Genomic DNA, 23,125 nt, shown 5'->3' on the forward strand with positions numbered 1-23,125 from the left:
ACATTTAGTTTTCATAATTTACACAATATACCCACCTGTGATTAGTGTACATATGCGAAAGCCTCTGAATGCGGAGACGTACCAGTATCGGCGAATCACATCTGTAATATGGTAGTATTGAAGAAGGATTATATAGAAGGATTTGCCATTTCAAGATTCAAGGACTTACAAGACAAGTTAAATAATCCAACGAGCCTGGTAGAGAATTGATGAAAATAAACCTCTCATCAAAAAAGTCTTGTGTACCGCCTTAATATTACTGAAAACATTTCTTTTCTAGGATTTTTTTTTTCTTGGCATCACGGAAGATTGCTTATAGTACCGATCCCATATTACCGGACGATTTTTTAATTTGTCGGTGATTAATTCGTCTGTATCAAACAAATTTTATGTTAATTTTATCTGAAGATCCTGCGCGAATTTTTAAAGCGTCTGTTTTAATTGATTGGTCGTTGCAGTGGTTTGATTCGTGGTGCAGTAACGCAAGCTTGGAGATTGCAAGGTTCTGCACTAATTCTATTTCCACTGCCACTACCGCCTCCACTAACCCATTGTGAACGCTCCTCTAAGAAACGCTCGCATGGTATTCATATTCCAAAACTTCCGCACTGCACTACCACTGCTCCTGCCATTGTACTACCACTACACTAAGTCGATTGTGAATAATACTTCAAGCTATGCCACCCCGGGCAAACAAGAATCTTTTCGCTCCCCCTCTTTCCGCATTTTGACCGAAATTTTCAAACTGATGACCCTAATGAGAATTCACTTGCGTCGCTTTAACGTGGACAAAATCTGCAATGAGACTAGCCATATCTAATGAATCAGCCAACTCGTTCTGAAAAGCTAATATGGCTAAGGCCGTCAATCTTTCCTGGCTCATCGTAGAGTGGAGGTACGTTTTAATAAATTTAAGGTCGCTAAAACTGCGTTTATCAGTAGCAACTGTTACTGGAATAGTCAATAGTATCCGCAAACTAATCCAAATATTCAATAAAACGTGCATTTTTTGTTTGTTTGGTTTGGATGCATTGGAGCACTTCCATCGGTGATACGCTGAAAGTGCGGATACAAGTACAGAGTGGACGCCTTCGCTCGGGCACTCAGGTTATTTGACAGGAAGTCATGTGTGTTGAATTGTCTTTGAAAAGTGCGTTAGGCGCATCACGTGTCACGTGTAATTATGCCTACACCGAATGTCGACCTACACTTGTTGAAGCTACACATATTCCGAATGAGGGAGATATATAATAGTCCCGTATACGTACTTCCAATTGCGAGAGCTGACTCGCTGATCATGAACATTGTACTCTGCTAGTTGTATGTACAAGCAATAAATTACTTTATTTATTGTATAACATGTACAATACTTGTATTATATATACATATATCCACACACGCGTGCATACATCTATGTATGTGTGAGTTCATACATATGTATACATGTACCGGATAGTTACGGGGACGTGGTATTATCGGCGCGTACACACTTTTTTCCGCTTTTGTAAGCAACACGGTATTCATTGCATACACACGTCGGTTATAAGTATGCATATGTGTATATTATATGTATAGGTATACTCATTAGGCCTGTGGGCTACTGTTTCTCGAGCGAATGTCTATAGGTATGTATGTATAATGTCATGCGTGTATAATGTATGTCGGAAATTTTTGATCTCGTCACGAGACTCAAACAGGGATTGCACAGATTGTGGATGCAATCCACGAATCGTTGCTCATATTTTACATTCGTTTTCTATTCTTCAATGTATTATGCGATAGGTGTCAGCTATACAATGCAATGACGTATAAATAATAACGATAATAGTAATAGGTGTACATTATATGCAGATCCATCATCTTACAAGTCACATCTACTATATTCAAATATACAATCAGTTTTTCATAGCCCTATAACGGAACACCTGCATACGTAAATATGATAAGTGCCATACACACTATGTACGTATGTTGATTATCAATTTCGTATATTAAATGTGCGTGTATGTATACATATATCATGTATGTATATATAAACGCGCAATTTTGCGACAGCCAACTTATCAAGCAAATAATCCGTAATCTTACTTCTTACAATTAGTTATATTATCTGAGAATTGAATTGTCAGAAGAAATTGTATCATAGTGATATACGTATGTGAATATGCAGGATATTTCATTTTCTGAATATGACAAACAATGGTGAGAGAAATTGTAACCCTCACTTAAAAAAATCAATTACAATACAATCACTGCAAGTTATGGCAATGACCAAGTGATAATAATTCGAATCGAAATCGACGGTAGAAAAAGAGTTGCATGAAAATGCATAAAATAAAAATCGATAGTACTACCCACCTGGATAATCCACCAGATTCGAACCCTTTGCCGGTTCCCGTCTACACGTACGATATAAACTAGCTACGGTATTGTGGTATGTCGGTACTTTTAGACGCGTCAAAATAAACTACTGCATTTTAATTTACGGAGAAGTATGCGATATCACAAAAAAAGTTGCATCTAAATTTGCCACAATCAGTTATATCTGCGTAGAGAGGGAGAGAGGGGCAGAGAGAAAGAGAGATGCGGTGCAGTAATAAAAGAAAGTTTCAAAGTAACAATGATTTCTTTTCGTTTTTGCTTCTGCTTACGGGTAATTTCTTTCTAACATTCTGCATCTTTTCTTCTTTACTATGCTATATACCTAATATAATCGTACATACGTTGTGTTAGGTCGGAATGTTGCATTATGTACTATAATAATAACTATATGCCCATAAGTACATTATACAGGGCCGAATTCACTACTATACCGAATATTCTTCTATTATAAGTATAATATCATATTTGTAGTTGTATTTAAGGCAGCAAGAAACTTTTTATAGGATTATATAATTATATGACAATTTCATCTACCGATTTGTTCAATACTGGCAATAATAATAACTATAACAATGAGAACAATCATAACAGTAATAATCATAGTGATAATCGTAATAATAATAATAATAACAACAACAACAACAGCAATGACAATAATGGTAATAATGACAACTATAATGTTGATGATGACGATTCTCAGAATCAGAGAAATAATAATAGTGATAATAATAATAATAATAATGATAATATTAGAAATAGAAATAGTTGCAATAACAATGAGAAAAATAATAGTTACATTAATATCAAGCATATTTGTTGATGTCGCCAATATTAGTATTAACCATATTATATATTTCACTTTACTTCGTTCGTTATATTAATTTCATGTTGCTGTTGTTCTTCTTGTTGTTCGTAATAATAGCGTGTACCTATAATATATATGTAATTGATTTATAGAACCGGAATCTTTGCCTAGAAGTCGAGCGCAGTATCATTTGTACGATCAATTAGTTTGTGATAATAATACGCGTTCAAGATCCTTACATGCGTAACTATGGAATTAATGTTGCGTTTTTAATTTGGAATGTGTTCATACATGCAGTGCATATTTCACAACACATGCGGAAGTGTCGAATTGTATTTGAATTCAGGTACACCTGCAGTCGATATCTTATTCGTCTCGCAGTGCAAGGTCTCCAAAGTCCAAGTATACAGTATAAATAATATTGGAGTAAGTATATCGCGAATTTACAGACAGGCCATTTACAACTCTCGGGGTGACGGAAGATTGGGTCGGTTTGTGTTTCTCCCCTTTCTTTCAATATGCTTAAAATTGTATAAATGATAATTATAATATTGTATTCTTAAATCGCCCTCTAGCTACAGTCTATGTGATTTTATTTTATAATGAATAATTGTAATCATATTATATATAGTATATATTATTATACAAATAAATATATTATATATATATATGTGTAGTATAAAGCTTACTAATAGGCTCTCGTTAGTATATCATATATGTATATTTATAATAATGTCGTTAGTTTTTGGTATTATAATTTTGTTCTCTCGTATATTTTCTTTTCTTATCTTCCATCATTTTTTCTCAATAGTGTATATTTATAGTATAGTTATAATATTATAGCTTGGTGCGATACGCGTTCGTTTTTTAATATAATCTGCATTTTGTAGAATTTGTATGTTTGTATACATACCCGTGCCAGATTTTATGAGCATATTATATCAAATTAATCAAGCATGCTATTCTACCATCAGCTATAGTTCAGGTAAACTCCGATTTTCTCTTCAATCAGTATCTTCTCGCTGTTTCGCGATAAGAATCTAAAATATCATGTCGTGGAAGCTCAACTACGATACTGCGATGTCAAAAACGAAGCTCTGGCCTAACAGATTGAGAGGTGAAACTTCCCCATGCGTCTGTGATAAATGAGCAAATTTCGAACGACACAATAATACGGTAAATCGCACACGTTCGAAGCTGAAATTTCAGTTTGTCGCAGTTCGATTTATTCAATGTTGGCCAATCATGTAGCACACCTATGTACGCACAGGTATGTATACATCACAGGTACTAGATCTGATGCGTACTTGCTTATTTCGTCTTTCTGATCACGCATCCGTGCAATGTATGTATATACGTATCAACAGTTTACAAAGTTGAAAAGAATCCCGCGAAAAAAAGAAAGTGTACCATCCCCGTATTTGCAAATGCAGTCATCATAGTATTATCTAAAAGAACCTGTATACATGTATACGAATTATTAATAACATACGCGCGCACGGGTTGCGTGCATTGTCAAGCAATATCGTAGGTATATGGTATAGATATATTTTTTATTATGTATGTACGTATGTTCGTATGCGTGTGTATGTATAATTAGTGACTGTGTTGTATATTACCGGGCGCGTTGGCAAAGCGTATCTTTTTTGTTAACACCTGCCTATAATAACCTGATCCCTATATCCTACATATCATATCATATGTATATGTATATTATATGTGGTACGTATAACGTCTCTACGTTCCTGGGTCCCTCCGTATTATAGGGTGGTCGCGAGGGTGTGTAAAAGGGGGATATCGCCCCATCCTCGACCGACGACCGACGACGAGGCATTCGGTCTTTACTCCTCGTGCAGCGAGGGCGAGTCTGGGGACCCTGAAGGCAGCTGCGCTCCGTACCGTCGCATTATTATACATATACCTACCCTCTGTGGACTCTGCGGCCTCCCAGCGGCCACGTGCTTCAACTACACTGATATGTTTGCAATTTGTCGTTTATTTTGTAATTTTTTTTATTTTTTATTTTTTTATTTTTTTGCCTTTTTGTGGTTTTTTTTTTCTTCTTCTTCCTTAAATGCTCTTTTCTCTCTTCTCCTTCGTTGACACGCACGGTGCGTGCGTACATATACACAACGAACGTGCGACGTACACGACCGTCGCGTACAATTATATGAGCAATACACATATACGCACACCCAGAGTATACGCCTCCGCGTCTGAAATGGGTGTATGATACATATATCTATATTACGTGGGGCATCTTTCTATAATGTGATGCATACGTCGAAGGTACAAAGGGTTGCGGCGCGGCGACGGAGTCGAGCTACACGAGGCCTCGCGCGTTCGAGGGTTTCGACGCCAGGTGAACCAGGCGAACCGACCCGTATAACGTGCTACGGTGCCACAGAACGACTCCGAGAGCCGTCGCCAGCAGCAGGCTCGTCATCCTGGCGCTACCCGTGACTTCTCGCATCCCCGACGCTCCGCTGGTGCATGTTTCCCCGGGGCTGCTCTTAATATTTGCTGAAACAGATAGAATTTAATAGAGAATCATGGTTATTTCGATCGTGCGATAATTGTCGGGAAATCTGGTCTCCTCATGCGCGAAATTTTTTACCTTACGCATACAGAGTTATTTCCTTGATGCGCCTCGTAGGGCTGCCTAATTATAGGCAATTCAGGGGCGAAATTCGGGCTCTGCTTAGAGTTTATGCGTACCCTAAGTTGCCTTTAATTAGGAGTCGTTATCAGGCGCTTTGCGGAAATAACCCTGTATACACAGCGATGATCGCTGATGCAACAATCGTACGCTACAACACATGGATAATGTAAAATAAGCTGTGAGACGAACGTTTGATTGATCGACGAAGAGCAGAGGTTAGATAATTCGGTTATAACGCTTGTATACTTATGCAGCATAAAGGAAGTGATTTCTAACGACACTTCGCAGGTGAATAGGCAACCCAAGTTACACGAGATATCTTCTGCGTGTAAGATGTAACTACGGTTGCCTGTTTGCCGGCGAACCGCCGTCTACATTGTTCTAATGTTTATATAAATACATGCAGCCCTCCTCGAGTTTCAATTTCTTCCGACACCGAATTTTTTCACAGCAATTCAAGCGCATCGCACCGCAGTGCCTCGCATTATACCGCATATGCGGGGCGGCAGTAACGGGGGTGAAATTTGCGGACGCGGATGGATGAGAGAGGTTTGGCGGGAGGAGGTGGAGCGTACAAGGGGGTTCCCTTTGGCGTCGAATGCGTAGAACTACGCGCTATCAGCTTGACCCGGTCCCATAGCACGCGTATGTATATACGTGCCTCGTTCTGCAGTGTGTATGCCGTGACGGCATTGATCCAACTCGGGCCGCCGGTTCGCCGCTGCTGTCTCCGCAGGGTAGGCGGGTGTATTGTAGGTCGGATACAGGCAGATAGGGCACATTTCGGTCTCGGTTTATCACCGCTTTTTTCGGCCTTTCGCTTGCGCGATCGAGATACTGCGAACCCTGCAGCAGCTTGGACGAGATCAAAACTGCGACGATCACTCGACGCACTACGTTTGGTCGAACCTTGCATCGATACTCCTTCGACGCAAATTATACATACGATACCCATTGTTAATGAGTGAGCGTCTTTGGTTTTGAATTATAATATTTTACGACTAATGTTTATGTTCCCAAGAAACAGGTTGCTATAATTGCATTGTTTCAATGCTACTAACTACAAAGTTATGGTAAACGAGCCCATATACTTAGTTTGTCCCATTGACCAGACCGATTCCAGGAGGAATCTCTAACAATACAAGGGATGTCTGGCTGCTAGGGTGCCAAGAACGAATGGAGCGGGAGGAACTGGAGAAAGGAGGAAGAGAATTTCTTTACAACGCAATACGCAGGCGGTGGGGTCACAGACGATTGGCAGTGATTCGTTTGCCGCGACACGTTCCACAATGGCTCACATAGCCCAGAAAATGATGCTGCGCCCTTGTCCAAAACCCTCGTCGCACCGCCCTGACTCTACAACGTGATCGGTACGAAGAACCCCTTTCTTTCGTATTATATTCGGTCTCTAGTTCGGTGTTCTTTTTTTTCTATCGGAAAAGCACGAAATTTATACCCTTACGCTCTATGTATTTATAATCGAACTCCCCGTGCTACATGTATTCATGTATGCAGTATGCGCCTATGACGTAGTAGGTATCGGAATTCTGCAGGCGTCACACCGACGCGACTGCATACCCGTGTATGGTGCTGTCCGACGTCATAACCCAGTTTAACTCCGGTGTCACCCCTCTACACGTATAGCCGGCCAGTGACGTCGGCGCGGAGGTAGCAGCGTCATAGTAAACGCAGGGCCAATGACCCCCTCTCATTCCGTCCCCTTTCCCTTCCCTTCAGCAGCCCAACCGCGAAACACACACATACACACACATGCATACGCACCCGCAGCCATGCCACGAGATGCAATGATCCCCGATCTAGGAACTGCAGGATCCGTTTTGCAGAGGGTATTCGTCTAGTACCCGTGGCACCTGCTGCAGTTATTCAGGTTTATACCACGTAGAAATCGGTTCGACGATATAAAAATAGACTTATCGTCACCGCCAATAACTGAGAGTGTATGTCAAAACTGCACGTACCTGTAAGGTGCAGGTCTGCAGTTTATACTATGCATGCCGAGTTGCACGTAGATATGCACTATGCAGGCAGTAAGCTCCTTAGACGATATAATACCAAGAGCCTGTACATACATGTGTATACATATAATGCACATACGTAGGTATGTGTTTTACGAGCCCTGCAACCGGCTCCGCAGTGAAGTTAATGCCATTTTTACGAGGACTACCGCGGCGATGTGTCCATGTATACGTAGGTCTACAAGTACGTACCTATAGCATACATATATATTTACGTTGATGGTATACCTGCAGCATTCCGGTACCGACCTAAATTTCCTCTTTGGCATCGCGAATACACGCTGCAGCTGGAACCGCAGCCCATCCCCCGCTCTCGGCCTGCACCCTCGCTCTACTTCTTTCAAATGTATAATAATGCCTAATAACTTAGCCGCGCATGGAACTAGGGTGGGTGCGGAGGGGTGAGTTGGCGAGAATATGATTATAATCACTGTGCAAGTAGTGGGGGAAATCGTGGCTGTATCTTTTACGGTAATACCTTTGTATACGTGATAAATATAATATAAAATAGGTAGGTATATAAATACAATATGTATATCTATATGCGATAGTGCAGATTTGACTGTGATAGAAGAAATATCGAACAGAAGGGTAATTCTACACACAGCCTTATACACCTCACTCACCGGTGGCTGTGATAAGCTGAGGTAGATACTTCTTCCAGAAGGCGCATTGCTTCGACCTGGGGCCATATCCAATTTCGGTCGAGTTCGTCGCGAGCGTCAGATACTCTCTCTTGGCGAAAGTGTGTTCAGGCCAGGTCGTCTCTACCCAGGAACCGTCGTCCCCCATATTAGGGTTCCTGAAAACGATCATTTCTCAGCTTCGCGGTTTGAGCTGAAACTTGCCGTCCGCGCGGACGTATGTACGTTACGTTTGTCATTAATTATTCACGACGATCCATTCATAATGCATGCGTGACCGTGTGGCTGCTGTCGCTCGATTTCGGACTGATGTGAAAAAGCTAATAATAATGGAAGAAAAACCTAAAAAAAAACACATGTCCTCATGATCCGTAGAAGAAGCTCTAATGTTTCACACTGTATCACGTGTGTTATGTCGTCACACACTATTATTATAGGATCAGAAAATCGTTCTCACGTGTATCAAAAGCCGTTTTCGCGATATTAGACCTACGTTTCGGTTTGCATGTTTTTTTTTTTTTTTTTTTTTTTGTACATACTTGATATGGCTCTTGTTGGAGTACGAATTAGCCGGAGGTGTGGAGTTGTTACAATTTGCATGCGGCTTACCCTGTTTTAGCGAAGTTGGCCCAGTACCTCATCATCCGTTTCGAGAGGTATACTTCTTCCCGCGTGTAACCCCGAGAGGAATCAAGCGGCTCGCCGAATATGTAGCTTATCTCGTCGGCGTGCATAACGCCGGTCCACGAGGGCCATGGATTGTTCGCCGACCTGAGTAGAAGTTATGTACGCACGCAGTGTTAAATACTAGGTAGATAGACATATTGGTGAAAAACAAAATTTTCCCACCAACCTGTGGGTGTAGTAGTACATGTAAACCGTATTCCCGGTCTCGGCGTAGCGGGCTGCGAACTCGTTTACGTTGCAGGTGAAGTGGTAGTCGCCGACGATCTTGTCAAGGGCGTCTCGGTTACGGTAGGGGTCGTCGGGTCGGAGCCAGTCGGTGTACTCGTAAACGATCGCGTTGCGGGCTATCTGGTTCACGTAGGGATTCAGCTCCCTGACCGCCCGGAGGAACTCATCCCGACTGACCTTGACGTCCTCTGTACCGTCAATCCGGAAGAGCTCTGTCAGGTAGTATATGATGAAGTAGTAGCCTTCTTCCGTGTTAGAACCCATAAGGATATTCGCCCGCTTGAACGAAGGGTTCGTAGGGCTCGAGGCCAGCGAGCGCTGCGGGGTCTCGTCGAGAAAGGCACCATCTATCACTGGGACGAACGGAAATTCACATATGCCCAGAGTGCCCCACTCGTTGTTCACCAGGTCGAACGGGTCCTTGCTCCGCAAGCACTCGACGGCGCTACTGAGGGCCGTCTCTTCGTGGGGGCAGCCGAGGGCTTCGGCGAGTCGCAGACCGCGGACCTTTGACTCCTCCCTGGAGATCATCGCCCACGGCGCCGTCGGCGAACCGGACTGCATTATCGCCTGACTGAAGAGGTTCCTGCGGGACGATGAGGAGAGGGTTGAGTCTAGCGATTTTCACTCACCGCTTGAACGACCTTCATTACGTATACCTTGAGAGGGGTGAGAGTAGATGGAAGGACACGGAAACTGCGCCAGCGCTCTCGCCGAAGAGGGTCACGTTGTCCGGGTTACCTCCGAACGCCCCGATGTTATCTCGGACCCACTGGAGTGCGAGGACCTGGTCGAAGAGTCCCGCGTTTCCGGGAACGTCGCCGGTACCAAAGTAGAGGAAACCCAGACTGGCCAGCCGGTACTGCATCGAAACGAGGATCACGTTCTCCTCGGAAACCAGTGTCCTGTGATCGTAAACGTCGAGTGTCGCGGTGCCGGAGTAGAATCCGCCTGTGAAAGGCGACGGATGGCGTTAGACGGGCCTTCTTCCGAAACCTCGGTGGAAGAAGCTGTGACTCAAATTGACAGCACTCACCACCGAATATCCAGACCATAACCGCTGCGTTAGTCGGTCGGGGTCGGGGGGTCACGACGTTAACGTAGAGGCAATCCTCGCTGAGGGGGGTGTTCGGATTCCACATCGTCGCCCCGGGAAAGTCCCCGAATACAGTGTCCAGGATCTGGACGCAGCTGTTGGGTGGCGTGGTGGTATTCAGTATTCCGTCCCAGCGTTCCGCTGGCCGAGGATGCCGAAACCTAAGGGGGCCTGCAGAGAATCGGACCGAATCGATGAATCGTACAACTTATAACGAATCGCCCTCTCTTGTGTCGAGTTTCATACCTAGCGGCTTCTGGGCGTAGGGGATGCCCATCCACGCGTCGACCTTCTTCCCGGTTGTCGCTGTCAGCGTAACACCCCTCACTTTTCCCTTCCTAGTGCGCACCACCAGCTCGTCATCGGGGTTCAGGTTCAGGGACTCGGGCTTAGGCAGCGGATGTTCACCCTTTGCAATCTCCTCGTGAGACATGTCCGCGTGGTGCCTCCTGCCCCGATGGGGTGGCGAACAGCGCCCTGTCTCTCCCATCAGCATCACGAGGAGAACAGTCAGGACGATCGGGGCCCCGGCCACGAGAAAGGCCGCGGGTCTCCGGTTTCTCGACATTCTTTACGATTCCAGACTGCGGGAATCGCAAAATTGACTATATTATACTCATTTTCATGGATCAGTGTCCGTACCTTAGGAAATTCAACACGATAATTGCGCCCGCACGTAGGCGACTGAAGATCGCTCAGCGACGTACCCGCCTGCATTTAGGCAATTCGGTCGACTTTTGTCTCGAGCTACTGCTCGTACATGTGTTAAATGAATGGTGAATATTCTATGGTGTCATCACTCGAAATTACCCTATTCATATACATTATACTGAATAAATAATCTCATGCTGTCGAAAAAAATGCCCACCATACAACTTGGTTGCTGATATGCAATGGGTATAGATATAATACTGCAAGCTTTTGCCCCCCGCCGTAAAGTGCAACATTCCTGGAGTATGGTGCGATGAATAAGTCGAGCGAAGGTTCGGTCGCTGAGGTCGTAGGTCGGCGGAGTAGAGACAACAGCTGTTCCGCCCACGCTCCAACCCCTCGACGTAGTAATACTCCTCGTACTACACATCGAAGCCCACGCTTACGCCTACGCTTACGCGGCTGCACGACGCCGCGGCGTCGCGGTCGTATAATATAATTTGTGAACCGGTATAGAGAGAGAGAGTTGGCCGAGCGACAGCTGGATTTCCAAATTATCCATGCGCGAAATCATGACATAATTCGCATTCCCGTGTGCAGTGTAGCGTCAGTTACCGAAACGAAAAAAATCTGGCACACCATAGTAGGTGTGTTGGTACAGGGTATAGGGATAGCCGTGTACACGCGATGCTGGTCAGCCTTGCGTGATGATGTCTAGTATAACGCCTGCCTCGTTCACGGATTAAGCAAAGTTAACCGCGGAGCGTGACGGAAACACAAGTGTGTATAGCTTGCTTAAAACATAACATTGAACAGGTTTGTAGAAAGAGGAGTCGTGAAAGGAAAAGTTAGTTTAGCCAGGAATATTTAAGATTGATCCAGCTATATCCTATGGCTTACACGACCCCGACATACACTCTTCTCCTACGAAGGGGTGTTCCAATCGTGCGCACGAGCTTTTGACTTATTCTTCAACTTCGTATATTCATAAGAAAAAGAAGAAAAAAATCTCTGGAAGGAAAGACTCTCACGGAGAGCGATCAACGCGTGCTCATGATTCTGAGCATACAATAAGAAGCATCCCGAAAATGTTTGTGAAACAATTCTGCACCACGTGTGACGCCCACTGAAACACGTTGCACAGCACGTGCGAGTGCATATAGCCATATCCAAATTCCGGAAAATTTCTCTCAAAACCGGTAAAATATACTTTCCGGTCGGAACACCCTGTATATCGATCGCAAAGGACCTACCCCCTGTGGACATACATATACCTCGATAGCGGTTGGCGACGGTGTCGGGCTGCCGCGTAGGGAAGATGTATAGCCGGGAGGATTGGGAGGGAGCCAGGGAGGAGAGGTAACGGTGGATATTACTGAACTCGATTCGATTTTCGATACGTATTGGCCAGTAGTGTGCTTCTTCCCCTCTCACACGCCCAGGTGTACATGTCTGTGGTATAGATTGGTCATCAAATACCACGCACACGTGCAGCCTCCATCTGAGGAATTTGGTTTTATCCTCAGAGCTTGCACCTACGCCGGCAACACGCAACGCTCCTCTACAAAAGGCACCAAACGACCGGCAAACACCGGACGAAGAAAGCACTGGCCGATATACATACCTATACTATAGGTACATATATCGTACATTAATAGTATAGGCATTTATAACTGGTATGCAGGAACGGGCCGGAGGCGGGTGGGAGATGACCTAGAGATGTCACTGGGTTAGCGTGCCCAGGGGCCATCCATAACCCTGGAGATATACCCGCACCCCCTGCCGCCTATTCCAGAGCATAGATACGCTCGCCAGTCATCTGTTTTATGATTGTACCCGCCACTCGCCCGCCTACACCCTCGGCACTTGCGAATACATAATACATGATGCAGGGGCAGCGTGTGTCGCACCCGCTCCGCTTGCACGTTTCCCTCGAATTGCGCCGTACAATTCGAGGAACGGAGATGTTGGCGGTCGGCCCGAGTCTTCCGAATCCGCATTGTCAGTCACGCGTCGAACGAGCTCCTCTACGTGCTCGCTCGGTAAAATACGACCCCGTACGTACGTACGTACATACACGGATGTAAATATGTAACATGTATCACGAGGGCACGTGTAGGTATACGTACGTGACTTTGCGCGCCGAACGGCCACCGTTGCGATTACGTACGCATGTGCTTAATTTATGTACGTCGGTAGGCCGCCCGGATGATCCGTATAACTTAACACCGGTGCCGCAGATATTCCGAGCAGTCAGCGAAATGTTTAACAATGCAAAATCCCAACCCTCTGGCACACAACGTACAGGTATTAACTTTACGCGGAAGTTTCGCATCAACGGCTGATTAGGCGGAACGTATACGGAACGGGGGGACCACGTGGTGAAATCTACCGCAGACGTGGCAGCAGCCAGCAGGATTCGTCAGCACAATTTCGATTCGGTTGGACAGAGATAAACAAAAATACAGTAATCCTTGCTTTATTCGTATCTCTCCCGCGTCATTCGTGTGTGCAAAAGCTGATGTGCGGGATTATACGATGCAGATACCCCGGCGGATTCCATCCAACTGAATTGGTACCGATCGAAGTTAGACTGACATTTGATTTCCATTATACTTAGATTTTACGGTGTAGTTAAGAATTTTTTACACTTTACTTTCGCTGTAATCGCATTAAAAGCATACGAAAGTCCGACCGAAAAATCACTAGAATAAAAATTATGTGTTTATTTTTAACCACTTTTTATTGATAATTTGAAATAAAATGCCAAAACAATAAAAAAAAAAAAAACGCCGAGATTTCAACCTGGGTCGACAGCGTGCCAAGTTACAAATGTCAGAGGTATATATCCAGTGTAAAAAGGCGTCGCCCGAAAATTTTCTCCGAAGCTAAGGCTTCTTGAAAAAAATGCGGTTAGTCTGGTACTCGGAAAAGGTCCCTCGTCAATATACTTGAGACCCATCAAACCCCCTTGTTAGTCAAATTAGTAAGTGATTTGAAGATCGCCAGTGGATGAAATTAGTGATATTTTGGTGATACCAGAGTGGATTTTTCGAGTATAATTTTGGTGAAACCGCAGTGACAAAATGTCACAACTACACCGAAGAATTTAGTGAAATTTGAGCGAATTATTAGAATATCACTCTAATATCACTGGTTTTAATCTTCACTGAAAAAACACTCTGATATCACGGTCGAACCAAATCTGCTAGGGTACCCACCCAAGTTGTCGGGCGTTGAACATGCAGAATTTTCGTACGTGTGTGCAACTATAACGTTTGCCAAACCACTAGTCAGTCAGCCGTGATCAAATTCGAATTATAACTTTCTGCATACACATGATGAAACAAGTGTTACATTCACAGGTGAATATTGTACGCTGGATCGCCGCATGGATTTGACAGCATGCGGGGGGGGGGGGGGGGGGGGGGGATCTAGCGGATTCACGTTTCTATCAACCTTCACACGTACACACGTATGGCTGTGCCGCGCGATACTGCGGATACTTTGCGGCTCGAACTTTTTCTCGAACCGCGGCGGGTGTCAGAGCCAGGGCCCTTGCTGCACATCTACATACACACCATGGCAGTGATACGGGGTGTATTCCTACGTCCGCACCGTATTATCATCACTTGACGAGTCTCCCGGGCCGCCGGCTAATTGCTCGAGTAATTTACACACCTACGGGATTTACACACGCAATGCACATGTGTGTATTGGGCTAGCGGCGATAAGGCGAAAAGCATTCCTCGGCAAATAACGACGGTGATAAAGTACGTTGCATTCTTGTATACTTGGGCAACGGTGGCAAGGCACAAGCAAAGATTATTGTTCTGATCCACTTGTGCAAGGAGCGACACACCTATTCCTACATTCCTGTAGTGCCGTTTAAAAACAATAAGGAGCCTGCCAGAGGGGCAGTAGCCCTTGACCCGGTTAACTCAAGTGACCCAAATATTGACCCCGTCCGTTCGCGGCGCGACGCGATCCCGGATTTACGTATCCCCACCTCCTAGTTGAGGTGTGCAAGCAGATTTACAGATTTTCCGTCTTTTTCTCGCCATACCTCTGACGAGACACCCGGTGGAAATTAGTGACAAGTGTTATAGCAGGACATAGCAGGACACTGATAAATGTGTACCTCACTGTCACGAATTTTATGGTGATATTACACATTTACTACAACCTATCACATTGTCTATCACAATCTATTTGTCCTGTATATTGGTCATCCAAATAGCACTATGCTAATTTAGTGGGTATTTTGAATTGAATTTGTACCGGAATACTCTCCATGCGTTGTGCATACTCAATGAAGTCTGTCAAAAATACCCGGTACGTAATTCTTTTGCAGTACAGGCCAACATTCTAATTAACTACTCGCAAGAGAGGCACGAAAGTGGAAGCAAGTCGTTTGTGAGTGCCGTGAGTAGCCAGGCACTCCTGAACCAGTCCCATATCTCACCAACGTATGAAATATGTGTCGCGAATCGCAAGGGAGTACAGGCAGGCACATCTAGGTTAGCGCGACCGGGTGTACCTGCGAGTGGCATCGTTTCACGCGGCACAGAAGGAAATCAGGATGCGATCTATCAAGCCGGCAGTCGGCGTGACGGGATAGAACAGAGACGACGGGCGCGTGATTTTTTTCCCCGCCTACCATGCGGTATCTCCGAGTCGACCCAGAGCCTCGACGCGGCACGCGATCTCCGGCGGGTGCCTGTATGCGGGCAACCGGTGAGGCATCGATGTGTAGCGGTGGTAGGCAGTCAGGGATAGGCCCGTTTGCATCCCCCGATGACGCGGCGCCGGGGGTGTAGAGGATACGATAGATTAACCTGGTTAGATAATCATCCGCCCCGTACAGACGTGTAGACGTAATTCTATTCGTGGCACACATCTGAGTTGTGCGCCGGGCGGCACATGCACGCAAAAACCCGCTCCCCGCAGTTTAGAACCGGCGAGTAGTTTGTCTGACGGCGGTTAACTCCGCATATACCTATATACCTACCTACCTGTACCAGAGTGGACGCCGACTTAATTTCCTTCCAGGGCCACTTAAACACGTTACGTTACCGCGATGGATACCATCGTCTCGTGCTCCCCCAATCCACACACCCTACACGCCGCCTACTCTACACTGGACCGAATTCCTTGACGCTGGCAAAATTTAAGATCAGACAGGGTCGAGGATTTCGAGAACACCCTCAGCTAGCACTCTAACTAGCTGTGGGAAAATATTATAACAAATTGGATCTTCTAACGTGGAAAGTTTTCGCCTCACTGGTGAACCTCTTACCCTCCATTTTCCCTCTTCCCGCACGATGCTCTGCTATATTTCCTCCCATCTCCCGGCATTCTCACGTATACAATAAGTCTGCATTAATGAGACGAATTTTCACGGGAACGAGACAGGTAGGGTGGGTGCTGAGGGCAAAGAGCGAGAGAGGGCTGATTGAATGATGCTTCTATACTGCGCGCGGGCCATCCGACGGTGGTGGTTTCTCCGGGGAACAGCCACCGGCTCAATATATACATATTACACGCTGTGATAATACATGCGCATGAATATATGTACCTATAAGCACAGGTACGCTCGTCTGCACATCGTCTGTGTACGGAGCATTCAGCTGGCCGCTATTGTGTGTTGTATAACGCCTAAAATATACTGCCTGTAGCAACACCATTACATTGTTACATACTGTATACCGCGCTGGCTCTATTATTATACTCAATTATCGCTGCCCTACGCCGCTCGACACACATACCTACGTATGTATGTACATACGTATAGCACGTAGATTTCCGGAAATATTAATTTTATTTGTTCGACCAGTCTGCCTCGTACACACGGCCACGTATTTATAGTGAAACTATACTCTCAACCGCAGCGTGCAGCGAAGTTCCGAAAGCGTTATTGTCTTTGCAATGTGGCGGGTAATTCTGCACTTGAATAAAATCAAAACTGTAAATCAAGTCTATTTCTCATTCCTTCTTCTTTTCGCCGCATTGGTATGAATGTTATTATAGCTACAGGTTTATCTAAAGTGCGGGCGATATCAGTTTGCGATTCGACTCGCAATCACTTTAACGTAATCGTTCCGAACAACAGCAGGATCGGAAAAAACCACAACTAAAACGATCAAGATTCTTGTCTACAACGATTTATGATTAGATCTAACTATCAGAACGAGAATTACAGGCATCGAACATAACGACACAACAACGACTACAGACTCGGTTTATACGATAATCGTAAATTCGAGTCGAGATGGCGTGGTGTTTACGCGATGAAAAAAAGCCTGCCGATCGGTCCGAGAAACTTACGCGGGTCGGTGGATTGTACAATTCGCCCGAGGACGACGTGGTCGGGTCGAGTTCGGGTCAGCCGGCAGGCAGGACGTTCGGTGCGCCCGCGCCGTGCCGGGCCGGGCCAGGCAACCCGCGTCGCCCCGCCGCCGTCCGCGTGCCCTTATCGAGGCTTCCCTCCTCTTCCTCTCCCCGACCCCAGGCTCGCGTAAATAATTAACGAGCAATTTTTAATCTTTTCAACCTTATCTTTCACCGCGCGGTAAATTATGCAGCCAACCACGCATACCTTATCCCTCGGCGATCCTCCTGCACGCTTAAACGACGTTCCGAGAGTGAAAGAGCAGACGAGGGAGGCGGTGGGGGCTCGCCGAGCCAGGCTTTATACACACAAGTGTACGCGAGCCTATATCTCCCTGAACCACGCACCGAGATCTAGCCGGAGTTCTTCACGCAATCTATTTCGTGTTCCGGCTAATTTCATTTTTATTACCGGCTCGGTTGTAATGCTGCATAATTTAACTGTCTAATTTATTTCGGACGTTCCTGATTGACGAGCAGATTATACACTTGCATATGCAAGCCATTCAAAGGTGGACTTGCATTCTTTTTCGCAAATCTCACCCAATATTGATATTAGAGAATAAATTTTAACGGGACAGCAGCTAGTCTGCATGCATGTATGCAGTACCTCGGTAAAATGTTTGTTAGAAATTATTTAATCGTCGGGGAGGGAATATACCGTGTATGTATGTACAATGCAGGGGAGAAAGGTGGATGCAGGCTTTCCGTACAGGCAGGTATAGGTGCATGCATCTATTCTATCCTATTTTCGATGCAGCAGCTCAGGGGGAGAAGGCCAGGTAGTCTATAGAAGCCGTGAATAGCGAAGGATGAAAGATAAAGTTCGAGTGCAGTCCGAGTGTTATAGGATGCAGTACTCGGCGACTCGATGACAATTAAGGCAAGTGGATGCCGGATGGAGGTGGGTACGTGATAAACGTCCCATCGAGTCGTGCAGGCAAAAGCCGAGTACGCGGGGTTGAACTGAGGCGAAGGTGTGGTTGCGCACCTAATCGTGCACCATGTAAAACAAAACAGATGCTTGAATACGAAACGGAACAGCAACTGAATGAAACATAAGGAAAATAGGAAGGAGTCGTCACCTGGCAACAGCTGATCCTGGGCGACGGTTCACCGGAACGTCGGGCGCGACGGTACGGGGAGAACGACGACGCGACCTGGGGTGGTCGGGCCGCCCTGCGACTCGCCCGGGGATGATTTTTTCGCCCCGCCGGGGGAAACCACGGGTGTCTTTCCAAGGGTTGCCCCCGGGTGGCAGGGATCGCGGGGTCCTGGTACTCGACCGGGGCCGCGGGGTTTTATCTGCAGGGACGTCGACGAAAGATGCGGGAGCGAAAACGGCGGACGGGCGAGACTGGCGCGAAGGGGGTAGACCGGGTGTTCGGGCCACACTGACTGCGGAGAGAGCGAACCTCCGGGCTTCCACCCCCGAACCTCCCCTCGGCATCGCCGCCCGCTCGCTCTCTCACTCTCTCTCTTTCTCTTTTCTCTCTCTCTCTCTTTTTCTCTCCCCTTCTCCGTTTCTCTCTCTTCTCTCTTTCTTTCTCTCTCCAGCACCATCTCGCCGTGGCTCCTCCGTCTCCCTCCTACCCGCTCTTGCGCCCATCAACGCCGAAGCGATTGCGTACGAATCGCACCCTCTTCGTACCAACCAGCCCCCAAACGACAGCGCCTCTGCCGCCGGCGCGGCAAGGTCCACGTCGAACCTCGGGATGGGTTTGAAGGCTCGGAAGGACTTCCGCGGCATCGCCATCCCCTGCAGGGGAAAGTCCGAGGAGGCGTGACGCGTTTTATACGGCTGTCGCGCGGTGCTGCTGGCACGCGTGCTACGGAGGCCAGCCTCACCCCCGAAACGAGCGAAGGTGAGGCAGGGTGGACAGGGTGGATCTTAGGGGGCCACCCTCGAAGCCAAGGTCGAGGCGCTACCCACGGTGCCGCGAGACTTCCGGTATCGGAAGCGAGACACATGTCGTGTGTGCGGCGTACTCGGCGGAGTTACGGAACTGTAGGGTGAGCGAGAGAGAGAGAGAGAGAGAGAGAGAAAGGATTATCCGTCAGACATACCAGCAACGCGTGTACACGCTTATAACGGGGCGTTATTAAAATTATACGAATGTACGTTATATCTCGACTTGACGTAGAACGTGAATTATCGGATGAGATCGGTAAAAGTTTATCCAGTTATACGCATGTTCTGCACATGGATTTGAAATAATTGAAACAATGCACGATGCAGATAACGAAAGCATACCCGTTGTCGCGATATTGTTATAACGATTGAATTTTTCTTGTCACATTTGACCGAGATACCGATCGTTTTGATTCGCGCCGCGCTTTGATGCCTGTATACTCGCGATCGTAATTACACGATATACCTATATCTAGAGTACGTTGTTGTGTATATATTTGCGATACCGGCGTTTATCTCAATCATCCGTACATTCGTACGGCGCTAATTGGCAATCGCCAATTAACGATCCATCCCATTTGCGAGCCGCAACCCTCATCACTCGTTCCGCGATCTGAATTCGCATTTCGCGAAACGCGTTTGCTGCTTCAGCGATGTGTTCTTCAGGAGAACCGCGAGCGTGAAAAAGAAAAGGAACTCGCGAACATGCGGTACCTCTCCCTATAATGCACATATATGGCATGAACCTTATATAAGATCGGTTATATTAGACGGCAAAAGAGTTGGATAAATTATAGCCGCCTAGCGAGCATTAATTATCGGGGCAGGGAACGAGACGGTTTATTTACACAGGGTTGGCACAGGCCTGTGTGTATAATGTACCTCGTTTACACGAGGAGAGTTGGCACCAAATTCGATCGCAAGCCAGGGTCGATACTCAAGTGCGACCCAGGCAGGAACCGATTCAAGCTTGTGGCTCTCCTGCTAGCGGGGTGAAGGGAGAATGGATTTTGCGTCTCGTTATGCTGAGTGGCATTGAAAAAATTGTCACGTACATAAAAGAAAACTCCTCGCGACTTGCGGGCGGACGAGGGGAGCAATCTCTGCAGTCTCAGGTTGGTGAACTTCCGGGGAGAAAGAGAGGAGTTGCGATTAATTGTCGCATATTGTGATCGTTCAGATGGCTGTCGGGCCGAGATAAGCGACAGATGGATATCTCACCCTCAGGTGCGTGATTATGATCGTGTCGCAGGACGTGTGTATATATATATGGGGGAATATCGTTCAGCGAACCAGCAGTGCATGCCTGTGGTTACAACGCTACGAATCCCGCGTGAGTATAATAGTAGGACTCAATTCGTTAGCAAATATCGTTTATAGACGGTCGGGTTTGCTGTCAAAGTTCCCGTACGCGCCTTGGTTGGACCTTAGTTGTTTGTTTCATTGCAGTGGGAAAAAATCGAATTCCGGTTCTATGAAAATCTCTACTCTCGTCTATCAGTTTTTAAATACCCTGTGAATGATTCCCGAAGCTTTGACACGTTCATCGCGGTATAACTTAGATTGTGGGATTATTTTACGATCGTAAACGACCCTCCAAAGCGTTGCAAGAATTTTGCTCGGTTATAATTCAGGGAGGAAGATTCGGGTCGATATTTCAGTTTGTAAACTGGGACGGGCTACCGTCGTCCATCAGGTTTATGCCCATATGCTATATTATATGTACCTTGACATCAAAGAAATCTGATACGCGTTCTCCATATCCCATTCGGTACGTGAGTAGGACCGAACGCGAAAACTACTTGAGAAACAATTATAGCGACATGTTATAGATGATCGATATGAAGAAATCAATTCAACCGATCTAAACGCGCATTGAGCCTGATTAGTCCGAGCAATCAAGTCTCAATTAGATATGGAATTACGATACATGCGCATAACTGTGAGATGATCAGTGATAAGAATTGTTCGTTCAGAAACCGGCTCCCTCCTCCCTTACAGCCCAGACGATTATTTTCATTACTTAATTTTATCAAATCAATTTCTACGCAGAGACATGAAATTTTACGGCATAGTTGTCTTCTTGGCGTTTGCCGCCTTTGCTCAGGGAGTGCCCCATAATGGTAAGTCCAGATCGGTTCAGTTCATTACGTTATAATTTGCAATCCAAATAAAATGCGATAAATCAAAGTAATTAAGTAAACGGTAATATGATTTTTGCGTTGACTTATCAACAGGGAGAACGAAGCGTTCGATTAGCGATAATCTGGAGACGTTGGTCGAGAGCATTCAGGCGTTAGCGTCCGAAGTTAACGAAGACTTGGGAATCCCCGCCTTCGACCCCTTTACGGATGATTCTGTTGCAATTTCGATTAACCAGACTTTGGCAAAGTAAGTAAGACCTTAGCCGCATCCTGATTACCGTTTACATTCTTGGCCGATGTAATGAAAATTGATTTCGTTTTACGCAGACTTGAAGGTGAACTGACCGACTTGAATATCGACGGTCTGTCGGACTTCTCGATCGACACATTGAAGTTCACTCTAATCGGACTCAAATTCACCTTCGCTTTCACCTGGCCCAATATTACCTTCAGCACAGGATATTCGATCGACGGCACCGTTGCCAGCATTCTACCGATCTACGGTGATGGAAAAGCATCGTAAGTTTTGCACTCGTACGGTACATTGCTTAACACCCTACGGAACTTATGAGGAGATTAAGATCCGCAAAGGAGAAAACAGAGAGAATACCGTTCTCCATGTTTTCTCTAAAGCATAATTGCATGCCGCGTTGATGGCTGTTGGTAAAAAAGAATTCTGGTACGATCCTGCAATGCTTTTGTACCCTTGGCTGGGGTTTTCCTGCCCAAAAATCACCTAGAAAATTTTATCACCGACGCAGGATATCCAACTTGCGTAAAACAGCTTGACGCCTCGATTGTATGTTACAGTGGTGAGATAACCAACCTGGCCGTTTCCGGAACGGTTGCGATATCCGTTAAGAATTCGTACCTGTACCTTAAATCTATGAGCAGCGCGGTCAGTTTAGACGACCTCGATGTAAGTGAATAATGGGTTTTTATGCCCGTATAAGGAAAGCCATACCCGTTTTTAACAGAGTTCGTGTTTTCTTTCGTTTATGACGATTTTTTTCACAGATCCAACTTTCTGGACTCCTGAACAACGACGACGCATCGGCTCTTATTGCGGCCGTGATCAGCGACACAGTTCCACAGATCCTCGTGGACTTCCAGGATGTGATCTCTGATACTGTCAACACCGCTGTCACCGAGTATGTCGACGACTACCTCGGTAGCATGACGTTGGCTGAACTGCTGGCACTCATCGGGAGCTAAATTAATTTCCCATGATCTGCGGGTACTTGGTCGAAATTTCGATGCAGGTCGTTGCATCAGTCAAGCACCAATCCACCTTTTGACTGCAGGAAATGTGTATGAATAAATAAATTGATGAAAAAATATACATCCCCTTAGTTTAAATAAAATCCAGTTGAAACCAGAGAGTACGAGGTGCATCGGTTTCGCGGTAAAGACCATGAATTCGGTACTTCTATAACTGTGATGCATGGTTGCTTGCGGTGAGACGTTTGCGCTACGAGTATGTTTGGT

General features: G+C 45.9%; 2 protein-coding genes across 4 annotated transcripts; one reads left to right on the top strand and one right to left on the bottom strand.

The window, feature by feature from the left end:
• Positions 1 to 5,272: 5,272 nt before the first annotated feature.
• Positions 5,273 to 18,982, bottom strand: LOC124411015 (acetylcholinesterase-like). Of its 2 annotated transcripts, none has more exons than XM_046889824.1 (8): positions 18,667 to 18,982; positions 10,787 to 11,124; positions 10,481 to 10,711; positions 10,104 to 10,395; positions 9,383 to 10,030; positions 9,139 to 9,300; positions 8,512 to 8,687; positions 5,273 to 5,710 (listed from the first exon to the last, which is right to left on the bottom strand). In XM_046889824.1, the coding sequence occupies exons 2-8, from the start codon at positions 11,106 to 11,108 to the stop codon at positions 5,511 to 5,513; spliced, it is 2,031 nt and encodes a 676-aa protein (XP_046745780.1). In that variant the 5' UTR covers positions 11,109 to 11,124; positions 18,667 to 18,982; the 3' UTR covers positions 5,273 to 5,510. The 2 variants fall into 2 exon arrangements, with proteins under 2 accessions (XP_046745780.1, XP_046745781.1); XM_046889825.1 differs by lacking the exon at positions 18,667 to 18,982 and adding an exon at positions 14,413 to 14,593.
• A 1,809-nt stretch (positions 18,983 to 20,791) lies between these two features.
• On the top strand, positions 20,792 to 22,977 carry LOC124411473. 2 transcript variants are annotated; one of them, XM_046890585.1, is made up of 6 exons: positions 20,792 to 20,826; positions 21,546 to 21,616; positions 21,731 to 21,884; positions 21,965 to 22,156; positions 22,448 to 22,556; positions 22,655 to 22,977. In XM_046890585.1, exons 2-6 carry the CDS (start codon positions 21,550 to 21,552, stop codon positions 22,850 to 22,852), a joined length of 720 nt encoding a protein of 239 aa, XP_046746541.1. In that variant the 5' UTR covers positions 20,792 to 20,826; positions 21,546 to 21,549; the 3' UTR covers positions 22,853 to 22,977. The 2 variants fall into 2 exon arrangements, with proteins under 2 accessions (XP_046746541.1, XP_046746540.1); XM_046890584.1 differs by lacking the exon at positions 20,792 to 20,826 and adding an exon at positions 21,117 to 21,268.
• Positions 22,978 to 23,125: the final 148 nt, after the last annotated feature.

This window comes from Diprion similis, chromosome 10 (assembly GCF_021155765.1).
Source record: "Diprion similis isolate iyDipSimi1 chromosome 10, iyDipSimi1.1, whole genome shotgun sequence".
NCBI classification, from domain to species: Eukaryota; Metazoa; Arthropoda; class Insecta; order Hymenoptera; family Diprionidae; genus Diprion; species Diprion similis.